General features: G+C 56.9%; 1 protein-coding gene across 4 annotated transcripts; it reads left to right on the forward strand.

The window, feature by feature from the left end:
- The first annotated feature begins 413 nt into the window (after positions 1-413).
- Positions 414-10,869, forward strand: ZNF444 (zinc finger protein 444). 4 transcript variants are annotated; one of them, XM_031457413.2, is made up of 5 exons: positions 414-500; positions 5,141-5,189; positions 5,906-6,239; positions 7,962-8,049; positions 9,691-10,869. In XM_031457413.2, the coding sequence occupies exons 3-5, from the start codon at positions 5,928-5,930 to the stop codon at positions 10,287-10,289; spliced, it is 999 nt and encodes a 332-aa protein (XP_031313273.2). In that variant the 5' UTR covers positions 414-500; positions 5,141-5,189; positions 5,906-5,927; the 3' UTR covers positions 10,290-10,869. The 4 variants fall into 4 exon arrangements, with proteins under 4 accessions (XP_031313273.2, XP_031313271.2, XP_031313279.2 ...); XM_031457411.2 differs by lacking the exon at positions 414-500 and adding an exon at positions 509-673; XM_031457419.2 differs by lacking the exons at positions 414-500; positions 5,141-5,189 and adding an exon at positions 509-673.
- The last annotated feature ends 7,089 nt before the right edge of the window (positions 10,870-17,958 follow it).

Genomic DNA, 17,958 nt, shown 5'->3' on the forward strand with positions numbered 1-17,958 from the left:
AGTTCTGCATGGGTGGGGGAGGGGTGAAGCGCGACCGTTGTCAAGGAGACGCACCCCGCAGGCCCTGATTGGCGCAAAACTCTGGGCCAGCCCCTCCTCTTCTCCCGCCCGCTCCAGGGGTCTCGGGCCCCATTTCCCGAGTGCCGGCAGCCCGTAGCCTCCTCCGGTCTCCACGGCAACGCCTCCATGGCTGCTCCTCCTTCCCCGGCTCAAGAAATTATCACCCCCTTCGTGACTTCTGCGCATGCCCGGGGCTCGCGCGCGCGCGGGCCAATGGGAAAGCCTGCATGCATTCTGGGAAATGTAGTCCAAAGTCTGGCGCGCCGAGAGGCCATATTTGGGAGGACCAATTGGCTGCTGGCGGCCCTTAGATGCATCTTGGGATATGTAGTTCTAGCGCTGGCGGAGCCATTCGAAGACCGGCGTGAGTGGGTCGCCACGGCGAGGGCCAATGGGAAGCCGTCTTTGCCGCTATGCTTCCTGGGAGATGTAGTTCTCGGGTAAGGACAGCAAGGTTGTAGGGGGAACGGACCGCAGGGTCTCCGGGAGTGTTGAGGGGGAGGGGAAAGGATGAGTTTGGCGCAAAGCCTGCCGGGGCATGGAGTCCTGGTGAGTTCTGTGCGCATGTGCGAGGAGGCGAGGGGGCTTGAGGGGCCTCGCCCGGGAGAGTAAGGTGAGCGAGGGGGGCAAGGAGGGAGGGCTTGGTGGGGGGCGGTTGGACGAGCTTTGGGGAGAGGTGGCTGGAGGCTGGAGGAGGAAGAGGAGGAGGGATGGGAGATTCGCGGGGGAGGGGATAAGGAGGAGGCCGGGGGAGGGGGAGGGGTGGGAGCGCGAACGGGTTGGGGAGGGTCGGGAAGTGGGAGGGGGTTGTGGGTCCTGGGGGCGGAGGACGCGGGAGAGAGTTGGAAACTGAGGGCGGGGGAAGGGTCGGGAAGCGGGAGGGGGAGGGCTTTCCGGCGCGGGGTGGGCTGGGCCCTGCGGAGGAGGCTGGGGGCGCCGGACGGACCCCGGGCGAGAGGTTTGCGGGTAGGGGCTCGGGGGAGGGTCGTGGTCCTGCCGCGGGCGGGTGCAGGTGGTTCGTCTCGCGCGTGTCTTTGCGAGTTGGGTCGCACTTTCACGGAGTTGTGAGGTTCCCGAGGACGAGACCAATTGCCCCGTTCCGTTCCTTTCTTTCCCGATGAAGAGTGCCCCCCTCCGTCCCTAGCCCGCTGGAAGGGGTTAAATTCGTGGGCGTGCGGTGCTTCAGGGCTGTGTGTGTTCTTATTCTCGTCTGAAGCTGCCCTCCCCTCAGCCCCAGTCACCCTTTTCTTTCCTATTTTAACCCTTGTTGCAGCTCACGCTTGGGTTTAATGCGTGTGCTTGTTTTGTGCGTAGAGGCAACCCCAGCGCCTCCCAAAGTCACAAGCACAGTGAACGCTGACTCTGCCTGAAGGCTAGCTCAGCGCAGTTGGGCGCTGTTCTCAGCGTCTTTGTATTCGTTGTATCTTGAATTATGAGCGCGACTCGGGGTTAGTAGGACTTTTCTCCCGGCTTTACAGCCGGGAAAGGGAGATTCGGTGTGTGGAAGGTACCGTAGCTTGTCCAAGGACAAATAGCTGGGACGTGGCAGAGCTGGGATTGGCTCCAGGGCCCTTGTGCTCTGAGTAAATATTTGTCTAGTGGACGGGTGGCTCTCCACCGGGGGCGACTGTGTCCCCCACGGGACTTGTGGCACTAACTGGAGACATTTTGGGTTGTCACAATTGGGGAGATAGAGCTGGCACCTGCTGGAAAGAGACCAGGGATGCTGCTAGTATTGTACGTTACATAGGGCGGCTGCCACGACACAGGATTACCGCGCCCCACAGGTCACTAGTGCAAGGGTCGGAAACCCAGGGCTGTCCAGGCCGGTCTTCACTGAACGCTTCTTCTGTGCCTGGTCTCTTCGATTCATGCTCCCCGCAACCCCCGTGGGTTAGGGGTTACTGCAGGTGGGGAATGTAAGTCCAGAGAGGGCACGTCACACGTGCAAGGTCACACCATGGATAGATGGCAGAGTTGAAAGTGGGAGCCAGGCAGGCAACTCTGGGCCGTGTCTCTTATCCATTAAGTTAATCCAGCAAGAGGAGGTGCTAGGTGCAACCGATGTGGGCTCTGGAGTCGACAGTCAGATTCCGGGTTCAGTGCTACACGGACACAGACAAAGTAATGTTACAGGTGCTTTACCGGAGGTGGCACAGGGCACTGTGGCAGCACCGGACCACTGGCCCCTCCCTGGACAATAGGGCTTGGTTTTCCCAGCAGAGCGACCTTTTGTGTGTGTGTGTGTTTTGTTTCATTTATTATTATTTTCTTTATTGAGGCACGGTTGACGTATAACATTAGCTTCAAGTGTACAGCTAGTGATCTGGTGTTTATATATTTTGCAGAATGAATGACCGCAATCATTCTAGTTAGCCTCCATCACCATCTAGTTACAGAACTTTTTCTTGTGATGAGGTGGTTTAAGGTCTACTCTCTTACCAACTTTCGAATATGCGACATGGCATTATTAACTGTCGTCACCGTGTTTTACATTATGTCGCCATGACTTGCTTATTTTGTAACTAGAACTTTGTGCCCTTTGACTCCGTTCACCCATTTGGCCCAACCCCCACCCCTGGCCTCTGGCAACCACCAGTCTGTTCTCTGAATCTATGAGCTTGTTTTATTTTTTTTCGTACCACTTATAAGGGGCATCATATGGTATTTGTCTTTCTCTCTGTGACTTATTTCACTCAGTAGAATGCCCTCGAGAACCATCCATGTCTTCACAAATGGCAAGATTTCATTCTTTTTAATGGCTGAATAATATTCCACTGTATGTATATGTGTGTATATATATATAATATCTTCATCCATCAATGGACACTGAATAGTATTTCATTGTACATATCTGTATGTGTGTATATATATGTGTATGTGTGTATATATACATATATCACATCTTTTTCACCCATTTATCCATTAATGGACACTGAATAATATTCCACTGTATGTATGTGGGTACATACGTATATATGTATGTCTGTGTATATATACATCACATCTTCATTTACTCATCAGTGACGCTGCTTCCACTTCTTGGCTATTGTAGACAATGCTCCTGTGAATATGGGGTGTGTGTATTTTTTCAAATTAGTGTTTTCATTTTCTTTGGGTAAATAACCAGAAGTGGAATTGCTGTATCAAATGGTAGTTCTATTTTTAATTTTTTGAGGAACCTCCATACTGTTTTCCATAGTGGCTGCATGGAGTGACAGTACATGCTTTCTCAGGGGCAGACCCTGAGCTAGGTGACCCAGGACCCAGAGGAGTCGGACCGGTCCTACCCTAGGAGCTCACTGTGGCCGGCCGGGAACGTGGGTACCTGAGGTCCTCCCTGAGATCACAAGGCGCTTCGGCCTGATGCCCAGGGCCTCGCTCACTCAGTCAGACTCCATTCCCACCCTAGAGGGAACTCTCACAAGCAGAGCAGGCTTCTCTGCATCTTTCGAGACTTGGCTCTGGCCTTGATCCTCTGGGGAGGCTTCCCTGCCACTCCCAGGCTAGTCAGTCCTAGGATGGGTGGGTGGGTGGGAGGTGATGCCGGGACCAGCTTTAGAGCCTGACAGACATAGGTGTGACATAAGCCTCTGCCACTTATCAGCTGGGTGACTTTGGGCCAAGATGCCTTCACATTCTCCATCTGCAAAATGGGGGCAGAAATGCTAATTGCAGAGGGCCAATCATCTTAGTGATTCTCTTTCAGTGTCAGCCAGCATGCTGGGCTCTTATATGTGGTCTCTTGCCCTCGTGAAGCTTAAATTCTTGTAAGAGAAGACAGTGTGTGGTAAGACCCAATCTTATTAAAACGCCAAGATAAAATTAATAAGGGGGATGTGATAGTAACTGCAGGGAAGGATGTGTGGGTGATTTGGGGAAGCTGTCTGAGGTGGGAAGAGTGGCATCCAGGTCTCAAAGGTGAGGAGCCAGCTGAGCAAAGATGGGGGCGAGGGAGCAGCAGGTACACAGGCCCTGAGGTAGGACCAGCCTTAAGTCTGAGACAAGAATCAGTGCCTAGCAGATGGGCACAGCTGTGCGCCGATAAAACTTTATTTAAACAAACAGGCTGCTGGTCAGTGTTTCTCAAAAGGTTTTTTAACCCAGGACCCCTTCATACTTTAAAACAATCTTTGAAGACCCCCTCCCAAAGCACTTTTTTTTTAACTGACGTATAGTTGGTTTGCAGTGTTGTGTTAATTTCTGGTGTACAGCATAGTGATTCAGTTTTTTATATATATAATATATATATGCCTATATATATTCCTTTTTGTATTCTTTTTCATTATAGGCTATTACAGGGTATTGAATATATAGTTCCCTGTGCTCTACAGTAGGACCTTGTTTATCCCAAAGCACTTTGGTTTACAGGAGTTACGTCTGCTGGTTATGCTATCATATGAGAAATTAAGGCTGAGGAATGTCAAATTGTTAATGCATTTAAAAACAGTGGTAGCCAGCTCTTCATGTGCTAACATAAATGACACCTTTTAAGTGAAAAATAACCATGTTTTCCAAAATGAAAAGTTGGAAATGTGGCATCTCACTGTCTTGACTTGAGCAGCTGGATTCTCACATCTGCCTCTGCTTTCGGCCTGTGGCCACAGCCTCTGGAAAGCCCCACCGTGTGCTCAGGAGGGAGGGTTATCTCGGGGACCACGGTTCCAGGCCAGGCTTATTTGGGGCTGGATCATTCTCCGCTGTGGGGCTGCCCGTGCACTGTAGGGTCCTTAGCAGCATCCCCCCCTCCCCCCGCCGTCCAGAAGCCAGCAGCACTGCTCTCCCCAACCCCCGTCCAACGATCAAATGTCTCCAGACCTTTCCAGGTGTCTCCCCGGAGTAATGCCACCCCTGGTTGAGAGCCCCCGCTCTGGGCTCTTGTGTCATCCTCACAGCTGAAGCCACTGCCCCGTCTGAGAAGGGGAAGAGGAAGTGGAGGGCACACAGCTTCCTGGGGGTAGCGGGGGGGAGGGTCTTACAAAAGATGTGGCTGGGGGCCCATTAGCGTCTTGGCCTGTTGGGTGGCCATAACAGGATACCCCAGACCAGGCGGCTTCAACACCACGTTTCTTCCCCACAGTTCCGGAGGTCTGGAGGCCAGGATCGCGTGCGGGCGGATTCGGTGTCTGGTGAGGCCCCGTCCCGGCTTGCAGACGGCTGCCTTCTTGCTGTGTCCTCACACGTGGGAGAGGGCGCCCCCTCTTCTTACCAGGCCAGCAGCCCTGTAGGAGTAGGCTGCCACCCTTATGACCTTATTTAATCTTCATTTCTTCCTAAGAGCCCATCTCCAAATACAGTCTGGTTGGGGTTAGAGCTTCACACATGACCTTGGAGGTGGGGGGTCACGGGTCTGTCCACAGTGGGTAGTAAAGAACGGATGGGGGCTTTGAGCGTCCTAAAGTGTCTGCCTTGGGGCCGGAGGGCTGGAACACGGTCGGCACAGTGGTGCTGTGACAGCGCACGGCCTCTTGAGAGTCTGCTGCAGGCAAGTCCCCTGGGCATGCTCTGCTGCTCAGTCCTCACAGTGATGTTCGGAGGAAAGGGAGGACAGCAGGCCCCGGGAGGGGCAGAGCAGGGGTGTGAACCCCTTGTCCCCGGGTGGGTCACGATCGCCCCTTCCCCAGCGCCTGCTGTGCACAGACTCTGAGTGTGGCTCCTCACTGGAGGGCCTGTCCCTCGGCCGCACAAGGGGAAACCGAGGCACAGAGCAGCGACGTTGCTGCTCCCGAGTGAGGCGCTGTGGCTCAAGACCCCATGCCCCTGCGCTCCTGTCCCCTGCACGGCGGAGGCGCTGGGCCCAGGGTGACGGAGCTGGTCTCTCACGGCCGGGCTTCCCTCCCCGCAGGCACTGCTGCCCCACCAGCCCCATGGAGGCCCCGGCCGTGCAGCCCGTGAAGCAGGAGGGCCTGGCCGCCGAGGGCCTGCGCCTGGACTCGCCATGGCACCGCTTCCGCCACTTCCACCTGGGCGACGCACCCGGGCCGCGCGAGGCGCTGGGCCTGCTGCGCGCCCTGTGCCGGGACTGGCTGCGGCCCGAGGTGCACACCAAGGAGCAGATGCTGGAGTTGCTGGTGCTGGAGCAGTTCCTGAGCGCCCTGCCCGCCGACATCCAGGCCTGGGTGTGCAGCCGGCGGCCCCAGAGCGGGGAGGAGGCCGTGGTCCTGCTGGAGGAGCTCTGGGTGAGCGGGGGCGGCTGCGGGCGGGCCTCGGCCCGAGGGGTCGGCCCCTGCCCTAAGCAGACCGACAGCAGGCGCCATGGCCCGAAGCCCAGGGTGTGGCTGCAGTGGGGACGCTCTAGGGCAGGTGTGAGCAGGGCCCACAGGACCTTCTGGCACTCGGTGCAAGTTCGGGGTCCCCAGGACCACCTGGTCTGACAGTTGGGTGGAAGGACTCAGGACTCACTGAAAGCTGTTCTGCTCACAGTTACGGTTGGCGGCGGCGAGTGGAGGGTCACCAGGGCCGGGAGAGGCACCGCGGGTACAATGGGAGCTCCCCATTTAACCCGGGAACCACCAGGCTGTTTCCCACCAAGGCTGCACCGTTTCACACCCCCCACCTCCTGGGAAGAGGAGTCCAGCTCCTGGGGCCTCTTATTGTCGTCCTCAGTGGACGCTGAGTGAATGACCGGAGGGATGGGAAACCTGTGTCAGACCGTCGGCCTTCTCTGTGACGGCTCAGAAAACGTTTCCCAGGAAGAGGTCAAGACGCAGGAGGGCCGAGGTGCAGGCGGGGGCCGGGCACGAGGCCCGCTAGCTCCCTGAGTGCCTCCAGCCACAGACCTGTCTAGGGGCCCTGGGGTCAGTTTGGTGGGCTGGGTGGAGCAGTCTCACCTGGAGCCCCCACTCAGATGGGAGGACACAGAGCTCCCAGCCTCTGTGGGGCCCAGTGACCCCGAGTGATGTCCGCCCAGTTGCACCTGGGCCGGCACGCCCAGTGGGTCCCCCACAGTCCTCAGGCAAACACAGGCCTGAGGATGTCCACTGCTGCGGGGGCCCCTGCAGGGTGGATGCGGGAGAAGTAACAACACATCCACACGAACCTCGTGCACAGTACTACGTGAGGGTAGCAGGGCAGTGTCGCTCATAAGGGCACGTGGCCTGTGCGCCAGCCAGGCGTCTCTTAGCCACAGGAGTGAAACACTGGCACACCCTGCAGTGTGGGGAGACTCCGAACCGTGAGGAAGGAGCCGGTCACTAGGACCCCTGGCTGCGTGGTTCTGTTCGCATGCGATGCCCTGAGGCAGACCCACAGGGGCGGGAGCAGATTAGTGGTTCCCAGGGGCCTGGGGCAGGGAATTGGGGAGTGACTGCTCACAGGTGCCGGCTTTATTTGGAGGTGACAAAAATATTCTACATTTGATTGTGCTGACGGTTGCACAATTGAATACACTAAAAACCACTGAACTGTGCTTTAAGTGGGTGACTTCTGTGGTGCCCAGGACACCGTCTGCCGTTTACCGTGGCCTGGACTTAGAGGTCCAGCAGGGGCCACCACAGAAGCAGGTGGCGGGTCAGCACCCACGGCACCGTAGCACGCTGATCGCAATCTCGAATCATGTCACGACAGAGCCGCTTTTTATGAAAGGTTCTGCGCCAGCGATGGCACAGAAGCCAGCCAGGCCAGCCCCTGTCCCCCGGAGCCCACCACCCGCTGGGGAGGTGGGCAGGCACAGATACGACAGTGCAGTGTGACAGTTCAGGCGTCCCCAGTGCAGAGGTCGACCAGACCTTCCAGGGAGGAAGGACACCGACTCTGTACAAACTTTTCCCAAAAGCTGAGTGGAGGGAACATTCCCGGCTCATCCTGTGGGGCCGGCTTCCCCCAGAGCGAGCGACCGGACTGAGAGGGGAGGGGCGGCGGCTCGGGCTCCTCAGCTGGGACTGTGCTTCCTCTTGTCTCAGGGACCAGCGACGAGGGCCCCTCGGGATGCGACCTCTGATGGCTCCAGGGTCGGCGTGGCAAAGGAAGAATGTGAGACGGCGCCCCTAGGTGAGCAGCTCACCCCCTCCCCACACCTCTCCCGGCATCAGAAGCCCCTCGTCTCCCAGCCCAGGCAGGGATCCTCTCTCGTCCATCATTTGTTTCTTCAGTGAGCATCCCTGACGTCCCTGCCGTGTGCCCAGCCCGTGCTGGGCACCGGGGCAGGAGCGGAATCAGACACGGGTGGGGGTCGGACAGGACAGCGAGCGCTGGTGACGAGCACCAGCCGTGAGCACGGGCAGGCATGGCTCTGCCAGCTCCCTGCAATCCTGCCGCAGCCCTGGAGATACCCGGCTTTATCAGCCGCGTTTTGTCACTGCAGAAACCCAGGCGCAGGGAGATGACACAGGATGAAGTGCTGGCCAGGCCAGAGTGGCACCAAGGCCATCTGACCCCAGAGCCTCTGTGCCAAGTTCTCAGCTCGGCGCAGCCTCCTGCAGTCTCGCAAGTCCCGTTGGCCCCTACTGAGTCGAGCTTCTCCCCACCTGGTGGATCTAGTCGCTGTGGCTGGGGCTGTGGCGCTCAGTCCCCATTGGCCAGGCCTGCCACACGTACCCGAGCTGGGGGCGGGCAGGCGCTGGCCCCATCTGAGCACATGCGTTAGGGTGAGGAAGGGAAAATGAAGCTGAACCTTGTCAAAAGTAGGGAACAGACTATGGAGACAAAACCCAGGGACCCCATCAGAGGCAGGAAGATGACTGGTGCTAGCGTGGAGCCAGGGGCTGGAGACCTGGGGGGACGGAGGGTGTCACTGACCTCCCGCCAGGGCCAGGAGTGGGGAGCTGAGGGGTCATCTCTGAGGTCGGACATGGAGGCAGCTGGATGGACGCCCATAGGGACAAGGAGGGACCCGGGTTTCCAGCTTGGGAGCCTGTGGTCTCAGGACAAAGCATGGCCCTGGCCTGATAAACACCATCAGGACCCACAGAGCACAGAGGATGCCTGTGGGCCTCCAGAAGAGGACAGACAGGGGTGGAAGCTCCAGAACACTTCCTGGGGAGGGCAGGTCAGGAAGGGAGCAAGGCTGGGAAGGCAGCCCTGAGGCAGTGCCCTCCTGTGTCCCTAAACAGGACGACAGCATTGCACCCGCTCTCACTGGGCCGCGTGGGGTTGGAGTGAGGGCGCTCTGAAGTGTTCAGCACTGGGCCAGGCACACGGGGAGCAATCGACTTGTTAGTAACTCCTGTTTCTATCACACTTGTCGTAGTGTTACACTTAAAAACAAAGGTTGCTCATCTCCTCGGAACTCCATAGAGCAGTCTGAAAACCTGGAGAAAGGAAATGGGTGTTTCATCCACCCACCCAGCTTATCTCCCCACTTACCCACCCACCCACCTACCAATCCGCCCGCCCACCCATCCATCCAGGCCTATACCCTCTAACGTGTATTCACTTATCTACCCACCCAGTTCCTCCTCTCCCGTTTGTCAGCCATCCATCCATCCAGTTACTGGGCGTTTACTGTGCTCCAGGCACGGCGCTGTGCAGGGACACGGGGGTGAATAAAAAGCTAACCCTAACCCTTACCCCCCCCCCCCCCCGCTCTGGGACTGCTCCGCTAACCGTGACACGGCCGCCCTCCCGGCCCCCCCCCCCCCCCGCCTCCTCTTGCGCGGAGCTTGCCGCCCTGACTGCGCCTTTGCCCGGCAGGAGACTCGGCCCCCGGGGCTGACGAAGCGGCGACGGGGGACGCCCAGGCGGCGCGCGCCTACAAGCAGGAGCCGGGCAGCCCCCCGCCGGCCCCGCCGACCCCGCCGGCGCCCGGCCCGCCCGCCTTCCTGCCGGCCCCGGGCTCCGTGTCCTGCCCGGAGTGCGGCAAGGCCTCGCTGAAGCCGGCCCACCTGCTGCGCCACCGGCAGAGCCACTCGGGCGAGAAGCCGCACGCCTGCCCCGAGTGTGGCAAGGCCTTCCGGCGCAAGGAGCACCTGCGGCGCCACCGCGGCACGCACCCCGGCGGCCCCGGGCCGGCCCTGCGCCCGCTGCCCGCGCGCGAGAAGCCGCACGCCTGCTGCGAGTGCGGCAAGACCTTCTACTGGCGCGAGCACCTGGTGCGCCACCGCAAGACGCACTCGGGGGCGCGGCCGTTCGCCTGCTGGGAGTGCGGCAAGGGCTTCGGGCGCCGCGAGCACGTGCTGCGCCACCAGCGCATCCACGGGCGCGCGGCCGGCGGCGGCGGCGGCGGCGCGGGCGGGGCGGCGGCGCCGGGCGCAGAGGGCGGGGGCCCTTTTCCGCCCTGGCCGCTGGGGTAGCCCCGCGCGCCCCGCCGCCCTCCTCCCGCACCAGCCCCTCTCCCCCGCCTCTCCTCCGGCGGCGCCTCCCTGGTCAAAACCTCCGATGCCCTAGCGTTCTCTGTTCCTTCCCCACTCTCTCTACATGTCCCAGTCCTCACTCTTCCTATGCAGGCCTCACCTCCGTCCTCACAGCCTCTCCCACCGCGCCGGAGGTGCCCCCTCACGTCCTCCTCTCCCCCTCCGTCTTCACTCCCTCCCTCTCCCCTGGGGTCAGGAGCCCAGAAGAGGAGCAAGGGCCAGAGCAGCAGGCACTCCCCCCCCCCCGCCCCCTACCCTGTCCTCCATCAGGAGGAGGCTGAAGGAAGAGGCCTGGGTCTTGTCCCTAGGCGACCCCTCAGGGCAGGCTGGAGGACTGGGAAAGGGTGGTGGTTCTGACAGGACAGACCTAGGCTCTGGCTTTGGGCTCCCTGGCCTGGCTCCTCCCCGCGAGCCAGGAAGGCCTGAGATGGACAGAGATACCTGCTCGTGGGAAGCGCTTTAGGGACAACAGTTCACCAGCATCTGGAGACTAATAAAGTCACTGATGTGTTGTGCAGGCCCCGAGTGTCCCGTTCTGTCCTTGGGTCTCCTCCCTGAGCTCACGGTGGAGGGGAGGGGCACTGCGGGCCCGCCTCGGATCCTCCTCCGGGCCACGTGGGGGGCGGGGTGTCTGGGCTCAGCCTAGGGGCCTGGTTCCTTGTCCTTGAACCCCGTGATGAGCTGAGCCCCGTGAGAGGCGATGGGAGATGAGTTTCCGCAGGCGTCTGTGCCGCAGGGGAATTGCTCAGACATGCGGTTTATCCAGCTCGCTCAGTGGCCCCAGGAGCCGGTTCCTCTGCCTCCCTCACGGAGGCAGGACTCCGTCTAGCGCGCAGCTGCTTCGGGTTGTAATCCTGACCTTACATCTTCAGGCTACGTGATCTTAGGTCCCATCCCCTCTCTGAGCCTATTTCCACGTCTGTCAGTAACAACAGTGGTACCCCCATCCCTTGCTAGGTGTAATATGTGGGGTAGGTCACCCCTCAAATATCATCAGTAGGTCTCTCCAGTGGCCCATTTTCCAAAGAGGAATCCAGTCTCCTGCTGGGGATGGTCCCAGGAGCCTGGTGGCTATCCGTCTGGACCCCCAGAGGGAGGTGGTGGGGGCTCGAGGGTGGCTCACTGTTGGGTGCAGCCCTTGGCCAGAACCCTTCCCTGAGTGCCCCCTCACCTCTGTCCTAAGTTCAGCACAGGATCCAGACCCTGGTTCCTTCTCTCCAGGGAAAGACAGTTGCTCGTTTGGGTGTCCTGGAAGGAGAGCTCTGGCCTGACTGCACCCCCTGCTGATGTCTGACCCGCCCTCTCTGGTCTGGCATTGCCCTGGGCTCCTGTGTGTCCAGCGCCCGAGCCTGGGCTTCTGCCAGCCAAATCCTCCACAGTCACTGCCATAGGCTTTGCCAGCTCCTGGCTCAGAGTCCAGCGCTGGTGCGTCTGTCCAGTAAAACCCAGGCCACGGGCCATGCCCTGGCTGCAAGGGCGTCTGGGAAAGCGACTAGCTGGACTGTCTGGCGTGTATAGCCAGAGGCTGGCTCCACCTTCCAAGACTGGTGACAGCTGGAGGAGGTTGGGTGCCAGGGAATCTCCAGGAGTGATGGTGACTGTCAGGGTGCCTTGGGCAAACCCTTGGGCCTTAGCACTCATCCTGAGAAACAGGGCTAAGAGCGCTCCTGTGGAAGGGGCCCGTCCTGGAAGTTAAATGAGGGCATGAATGCAATGCTTGCATTGCTGGGCCTGCGGAAGCTTCCAGGACCACGGGCTCGCCTTTCCCTCCGGAGGTCCCTAGCACCATGTCCAGCAGAGGAAGCCGGCTGGGAGAGGCATGTCGCCTGCCGCAGGACCTCACGAGGAGACTGGGAGGAGCACAAGGGGGTGGGATCAGGGGTGTCAGGCCAGGCTGGGTCTTTCAAGCACTCAAAGCCATCAGCTCCTTTCATGGTCATGACCCAAGGAGACAGGCACTGTTGTCAACCCGTCACACACATCAGGGAACCGAGGCACCAGAACATCCGTGGCTGGGCTGTGGTCTCGGATCTAAACCAGGTGGTCTGGCCCCAGCGCCCTGGTGGCGCCTGCTCATCACGTGGCACTGATACTCCAGCACCTGCCATCGCTCAGGGCCCCTCGCTGCTGCCACCAGCACAGCCACCACCTGGGCTGTCGAGACTGCATCCCTGACTTCCCTCTGGTCCCCCCACCCCCAACACACAGCATCCGCCTGTGCAATGGTCCATCGAGGTATCCCCATCTCTCTCCACCTTTGTCACACAGGATGCATGGTGCCGACCGAGCCTTGGGGTGGGAGGGGCCAGAAAACACTGAATCACTCTGCTGTACCCTGAAACCAACACAACTTTGTAAATCAACTATACTTCAATAAAAATTTAAAACTAGATAAGTATTTGATAAATTTAAAACTAAATCAGTGTTAGATTTGCAAATACTAACTACTATATATAAAATAGGTAAACAAGTTTATACTATACAGCACAGGGAACTATATTCAGTATCTCGTAATAACCTGTAATGAAAAAGAATCTGAAAACAAATATATGTATATTCATGTATGACTGAAACATGTTGTATACCAGAAGTTGACACAACACTGTAAACTGACTATACTTCAATTTAAAAAAAAAAATGCTACACAAAAAACTAAATAAGCAAACAGTAGATGTTATGTCACTGCTGACTAGTTCTTTGAGAAACAAGAAACATTGTTTTCTGCTTCAGTTTTCCTAACAATTCAATAAAAGTTAAAACATCAAAAAACAAAATAAAAACAAAAACCCCCAGGCTGCACGCACAGTACGTTGGTGACTGCCCGTGGAGGAGGTAGAAGGGAATAGTATAATCCATTTGAAAAGAGAAGGGCTTTTTGCACAGCCCAGTGATGGTGGTGAACCAAGGACAGAGGGGGTGTGATGAACCCAAACGGCTGCATCCGACCAGGAAAATAAGCAAAACCAACCGCCCCCCGACCCGGTCCCATCAGGACAGGATGAGCTGCGGCTCACCGGCCGTTTTTATTTACCAGCCAGCACCGCAGCCCGGAAAACCCAGATTGCAGCTTTGGAGGCTGGACCTCGTCTTCCTGCTTCCTTCTCTGGTGCCAAGAAGGGAGACTGTGGTTCATGGAGGTCCTCGTAGGAGCTGGCCGGTGGCCAGGGGCTCCAGACCGGCCACGGGAAGCCGTCAGGTTCCTGCTTCAGCTCCGAGGGGTCCGTGCAGGGGGCTCCGTCAGGGTGCCGCAGAGGTGAGCTGACTTTCCCTTAGTTTCCCTTCTGGCCGCTGCACCACTTCCAGTCCCTTTCCCCTAGTTAGAGGGAGCGGAAACACCAGGTTCGAACCCAGCCCGGCCCTTTCCTTGCTGTGTGAGAAGGTGAGCAGCCCGCTGGTGGGTGATGTAGCTCACTGGTTCCTGAATCCATTCTGGTTCCACTCCCAAAATACATCCTTAGCAGGGGACGGTGTAGCTCGGTGGCAGAGCACGTGCTTAGCATGCACGAGGTCCTGGGTTCAATCCCCAGTACCTCCTCTGAAAAAATACTAAATAAACCTAATTACCCCCCCCCCAAAATATATCTTGAAGCTCTACCTTTCTCTCCGCCTCCATCCCCCCCACCACTCTAGGTCAAGCCATAGGGGTTCACACTCCCCTCCTGCTTAAAACTGATTTCCCGGCTCTTGGGCATGAGGAAGAGGTGTGGGAAGAGGCAGAAGTGAACCTTGTCCGAGAAACGGTCCCCACCCTCCAGCCACGCTTGTTCACAGGGCAGAGGCAGGGCCCCAGGGCGAGCGAGGCAGACAGAGCCAGGATGTGCAAGGCCTCTCAAGGCCCGAGCCTGAAGCCAGCACCGCTCACTCCACCATACCTCACCGGCCACTGCGAGCTGCGAGGCCGCGGGTGTTCAAACTCAGGAATCAGACCCCGCTTGGCTTGGCTCGGATGCGGGAAAGGGCGGGGGGCTGGGCCAGCAGTGCAGTCGCCTGAGAACTCTTTATTATTCAGCAGTCTTTACTGAGCACCTGCTGCGGCCAGGCACTGTGTCAGGAGGGGTCTGGGCCGAGGCCTGGGTGCTGCTGACCCAGCCCGGCAAAGACCCAGGCAGAGGGCACAGGCAGTCCCGAGGCCTTGGGGAGGAGAAGCCACGTGGCTGGGCGGGGGGGCGTGGAGGGAGGTGAGTCACGAACGCTTGTGGGCTAAAGTGAGGGTTTGGTTGTATTTTGGGCCGGCCGGGAACCATCAGAAGGCTTGGGGCCGGAGTTGTTTGCATCATCCTGTTTATACTTTAAAAGCAGTATTTTGGCTGTTGTGTGGAAAAGAGGTGTAGGGCGGGGGGAAGCAAAGGGAAGCAGGAGACTGAGGCGGGTCGGTCAGTTCAGGGAAGAGGACAGCAGACAGGAACAGAATGTCCCGCAGCCTCTCCCTCGTTCGTTGCCTTGGATCGAACCACTCCCTGTTCCGACATCCTGTTCTCTAGTCCTGCAGGTACGGGGTTCCCTTGTTACTGGGAGGGATGGTTGCACGATGGTTAAGCAACTAGGCTCTGGAGTCCAAATGCCTGCATTTGAATCTGGTTATTTACTGGCTGTGCAATCTTAGGGAGGTTACTTAACCTCTCTGAACCTCCGTGTTTGTCATTGGTTCATTGTCATTGAGGATAATATGGACCTTGTTAGGTTGTTGGGAGAATCCGGTGAGGTTGGCTCATTGCTTGAAGCCTAGTAAGTACTTATAATCACTAGTAACCGGTTTACGATCATTGGCGAGGACCCCTTTCCCAGTGGCTCCCTTCCCTGCCTGCTTTATATGCAAATCCTCAAAACTTTGTCCTCACAGCAACCCTGTGAAAATGTATATATGTATATATTTTTAATGGAGGTACTGGGAATTGAACCCAGGACCTCATGCATGCTAGGCATGCACTCTACCACTGAGCTGTATCCTCCCCTGGTATTTTAAAATTATTATTTAAAAAAAATATTATTCCTCTTTTAAAGGTGAGGCTAATCTTTAGCCACTCAGATGGCTAATTAGGAAGTGGCAGAGCTGAGATTCAAAACCAGGCACGTCTGGTTCCAAAGTCCATTCTCTTTCCACGTCCCTTTCTTCCTTCAAAGCAATGCAAAGCAGCAGAGACTGAGGCACAGGGGACACGACAGGGGCAGAAAGGGACACAAAGCAGCCCAGGAGATGTGAGATGCCAGGACACGAGGACGCCAGAAAGGGCTGGACTCCAGGGCGGGGTGCCAGCCAAAACCCCTGCACGCACCCTCTTCCCATCGCAAAGCCCAAGGAAAGGTCACGTACTTGTCCTTCCACCCATTTCTAGGGCAGGGGTTTCCGTGCAGGATAGAATAGGGACCAAGGAGGTGAAGGAGGGAGGCTGGGGGTGGCCAGTAGGGGCTGGTGAGGTCTGTGGTGAACTGGGAAGAACAAGCCCTTTCCAAAGCTGCTCTTGGCCCTCCTGGCAGCTGCCCCTGGGGACTTGGGCCCAGAGTTTACAGATCCCCCCCCCACCCCCGGTATCAAGAGAAGGTAGAAATCCAGACCTCTGTGTGACATTTCTGAACTCCACATGCTGGTGACTCAATTCAACACCACAGAGGAACTAAACATACAAAAAGAAGACATAAAGCAAACTAGCAAACACACCCAGAGCACAGCAGGGGGTCTGGCCTGGGCCACCAACGTTTGCAGCGTCTGATCTGGCTCCCCAGGTCATCAGGGAGGAGATGGGGGTCCACAGACCTGTAGTGACTTTCCCACAATCCCACAGTCGGCCAGCAAACGCTGACTCCCGAATCCCTCCTTTTCAGGGCATGCAGTAGGGAAAACAGGAGTGGGGTCGTGGAGGTTGTTGCAAGGACACTGATCTTTGGGCTATTTATGGGCAGGAAAGGGAGTGAGGTCATACTCTCTTCCATGGACTCCCCATAGCAGCTGCTATCAGCAGCCGAGCTCCAGGAAGCTCTCCCACCTTGGGAGCCTGCAGCCCATGAATCAGCACGTCCTCCCCGCATCGTCCCGCTTGAGTCACCGGTGTGAACACGCCGTGAGCATCAGCGATGCTTTTCACATGCCGTCCTCAACATTTCTGCCCTCTTTGGCTCCGCTCTGTTCTGACTCACCTCCACTTCGCTCGGAGTGTTCCTAGGAGAGCCAACTCTGATGCTTCTCTTCCTGCCCGCAGGTTCCTATTCTGTTACCTCTTGGACGTCTTTATCTTTCTGCTATCATGGTTTTCAGCCTCACTGACTTACTCCTCTTTAAAAAAAAAAAAAAAAAACAACTAAGAATTTGATCCTTTCTGGCTCAATAATTCAATGAGGTCTTTCTTCCTCTTCTACAGCGCTTTGATCTTTCCTTCAGAATTGTCCATCTTCCAGACAGAAGTGGTCCCTTACTATAGTGCTGGTGGAACTGGAAACTGGTACCCTAGTGCTGAAAGACTATATATGAAATATATACGAAGAACCTCAAAATGTCTATGACTTTTGACTGAGTTACCTTTATTCTAGGATCTGAGACTAAAGAATTAATCAGAAATTCATAAGATTGTTTATATGCTGAGATGTCCGCTGCCTGCTTCTTGTGACTTAGTGGCCAAAGGGCCAGCTGAGCTGTGGCTGAGTCTTGCCTCTGTCCCTTGGGAGATGTGCGGTATAGGACACGTTATTCCTGCACTTCCCCTCTGTAAAATGGGATTTTAGCGGTACCCGTTTTATAGGGCTATTTTTCAGGTTAAACGAGATGAATCTAAATAAAGGTGTTAGCACAGGGCCTGGCATATTCTAAGCATCCAGGACGGACGCCGCCCTGTTGTCATTCACGCAGCATTGCTCTGTTAATACAGTCCCATTCCCGGAGCCCTGAGGGGCAGCACGGATGTAATCTTAGATGCAGATACTCTCTCTGACCCTCTGTGTCTTTTTCTCTTTCTTTTTATCTGCTTTGTCCTTCCATCCATCCATCCATCTGTGCAGACTGTTACCAAAAAATTGGCCTCTGTACCCCGAAAGATGAATTCAAATTCAGAGACAGAGTCCTTGGTGGCAACAGAAAAGAGCCGCTATATTGCTTTGCAGGCAGTGGGGAGTCACGGCGGCCTAACGCCTCAGAGACTGTGAGCCCACCTTGGGGCTGGGATCTCGAGGTTGTATAGGAAAACTGGACGGAGCAGAAGAGTGATAGCGGTCAGGGGCAGTTTGTGGTGCTGTGTTCTTCTTGGTCTTGGTAAGTCCGTCTGGCATCACAGAAAACTCCTTGGGTCTGTCCGTTCTTCTGAGGTCATCAACCACGACTTTCTGGAAAACAGCCGTGGGTTCAAGAATGTACAGGGAGGGCTGGGGGCTATTTCAGCCAAGCAACTGAGTGAGTAAACATAAAGAAAAACCATCGCCGTTTGGTCTTCGCAAAGCGCTGTCAGGCAGTTGCGGTCAATGTCCCGTATTACTCTCGGACAGAAGGAAAACCCAGTTCCTCCTGCTTCCTGCTCCACTCTTCTCCGCCTTTCCACCTACAACCTGTATTCTCATTTAGACACTTAAACATGTTATTTGCTGGGGGCAGGCTAAATCCTCCAGCCCCGTTTCCTCAAGTACTTGA

The sequence above is a fragment of the Camelus dromedarius genome, chromosome 9 (assembly GCF_036321535.1).
Source record: "Camelus dromedarius isolate mCamDro1 chromosome 9, mCamDro1.pat, whole genome shotgun sequence".
In the NCBI taxonomy this organism is placed as follows: domain Eukaryota; kingdom Metazoa; phylum Chordata; class Mammalia; order Artiodactyla; family Camelidae; genus Camelus; species Camelus dromedarius.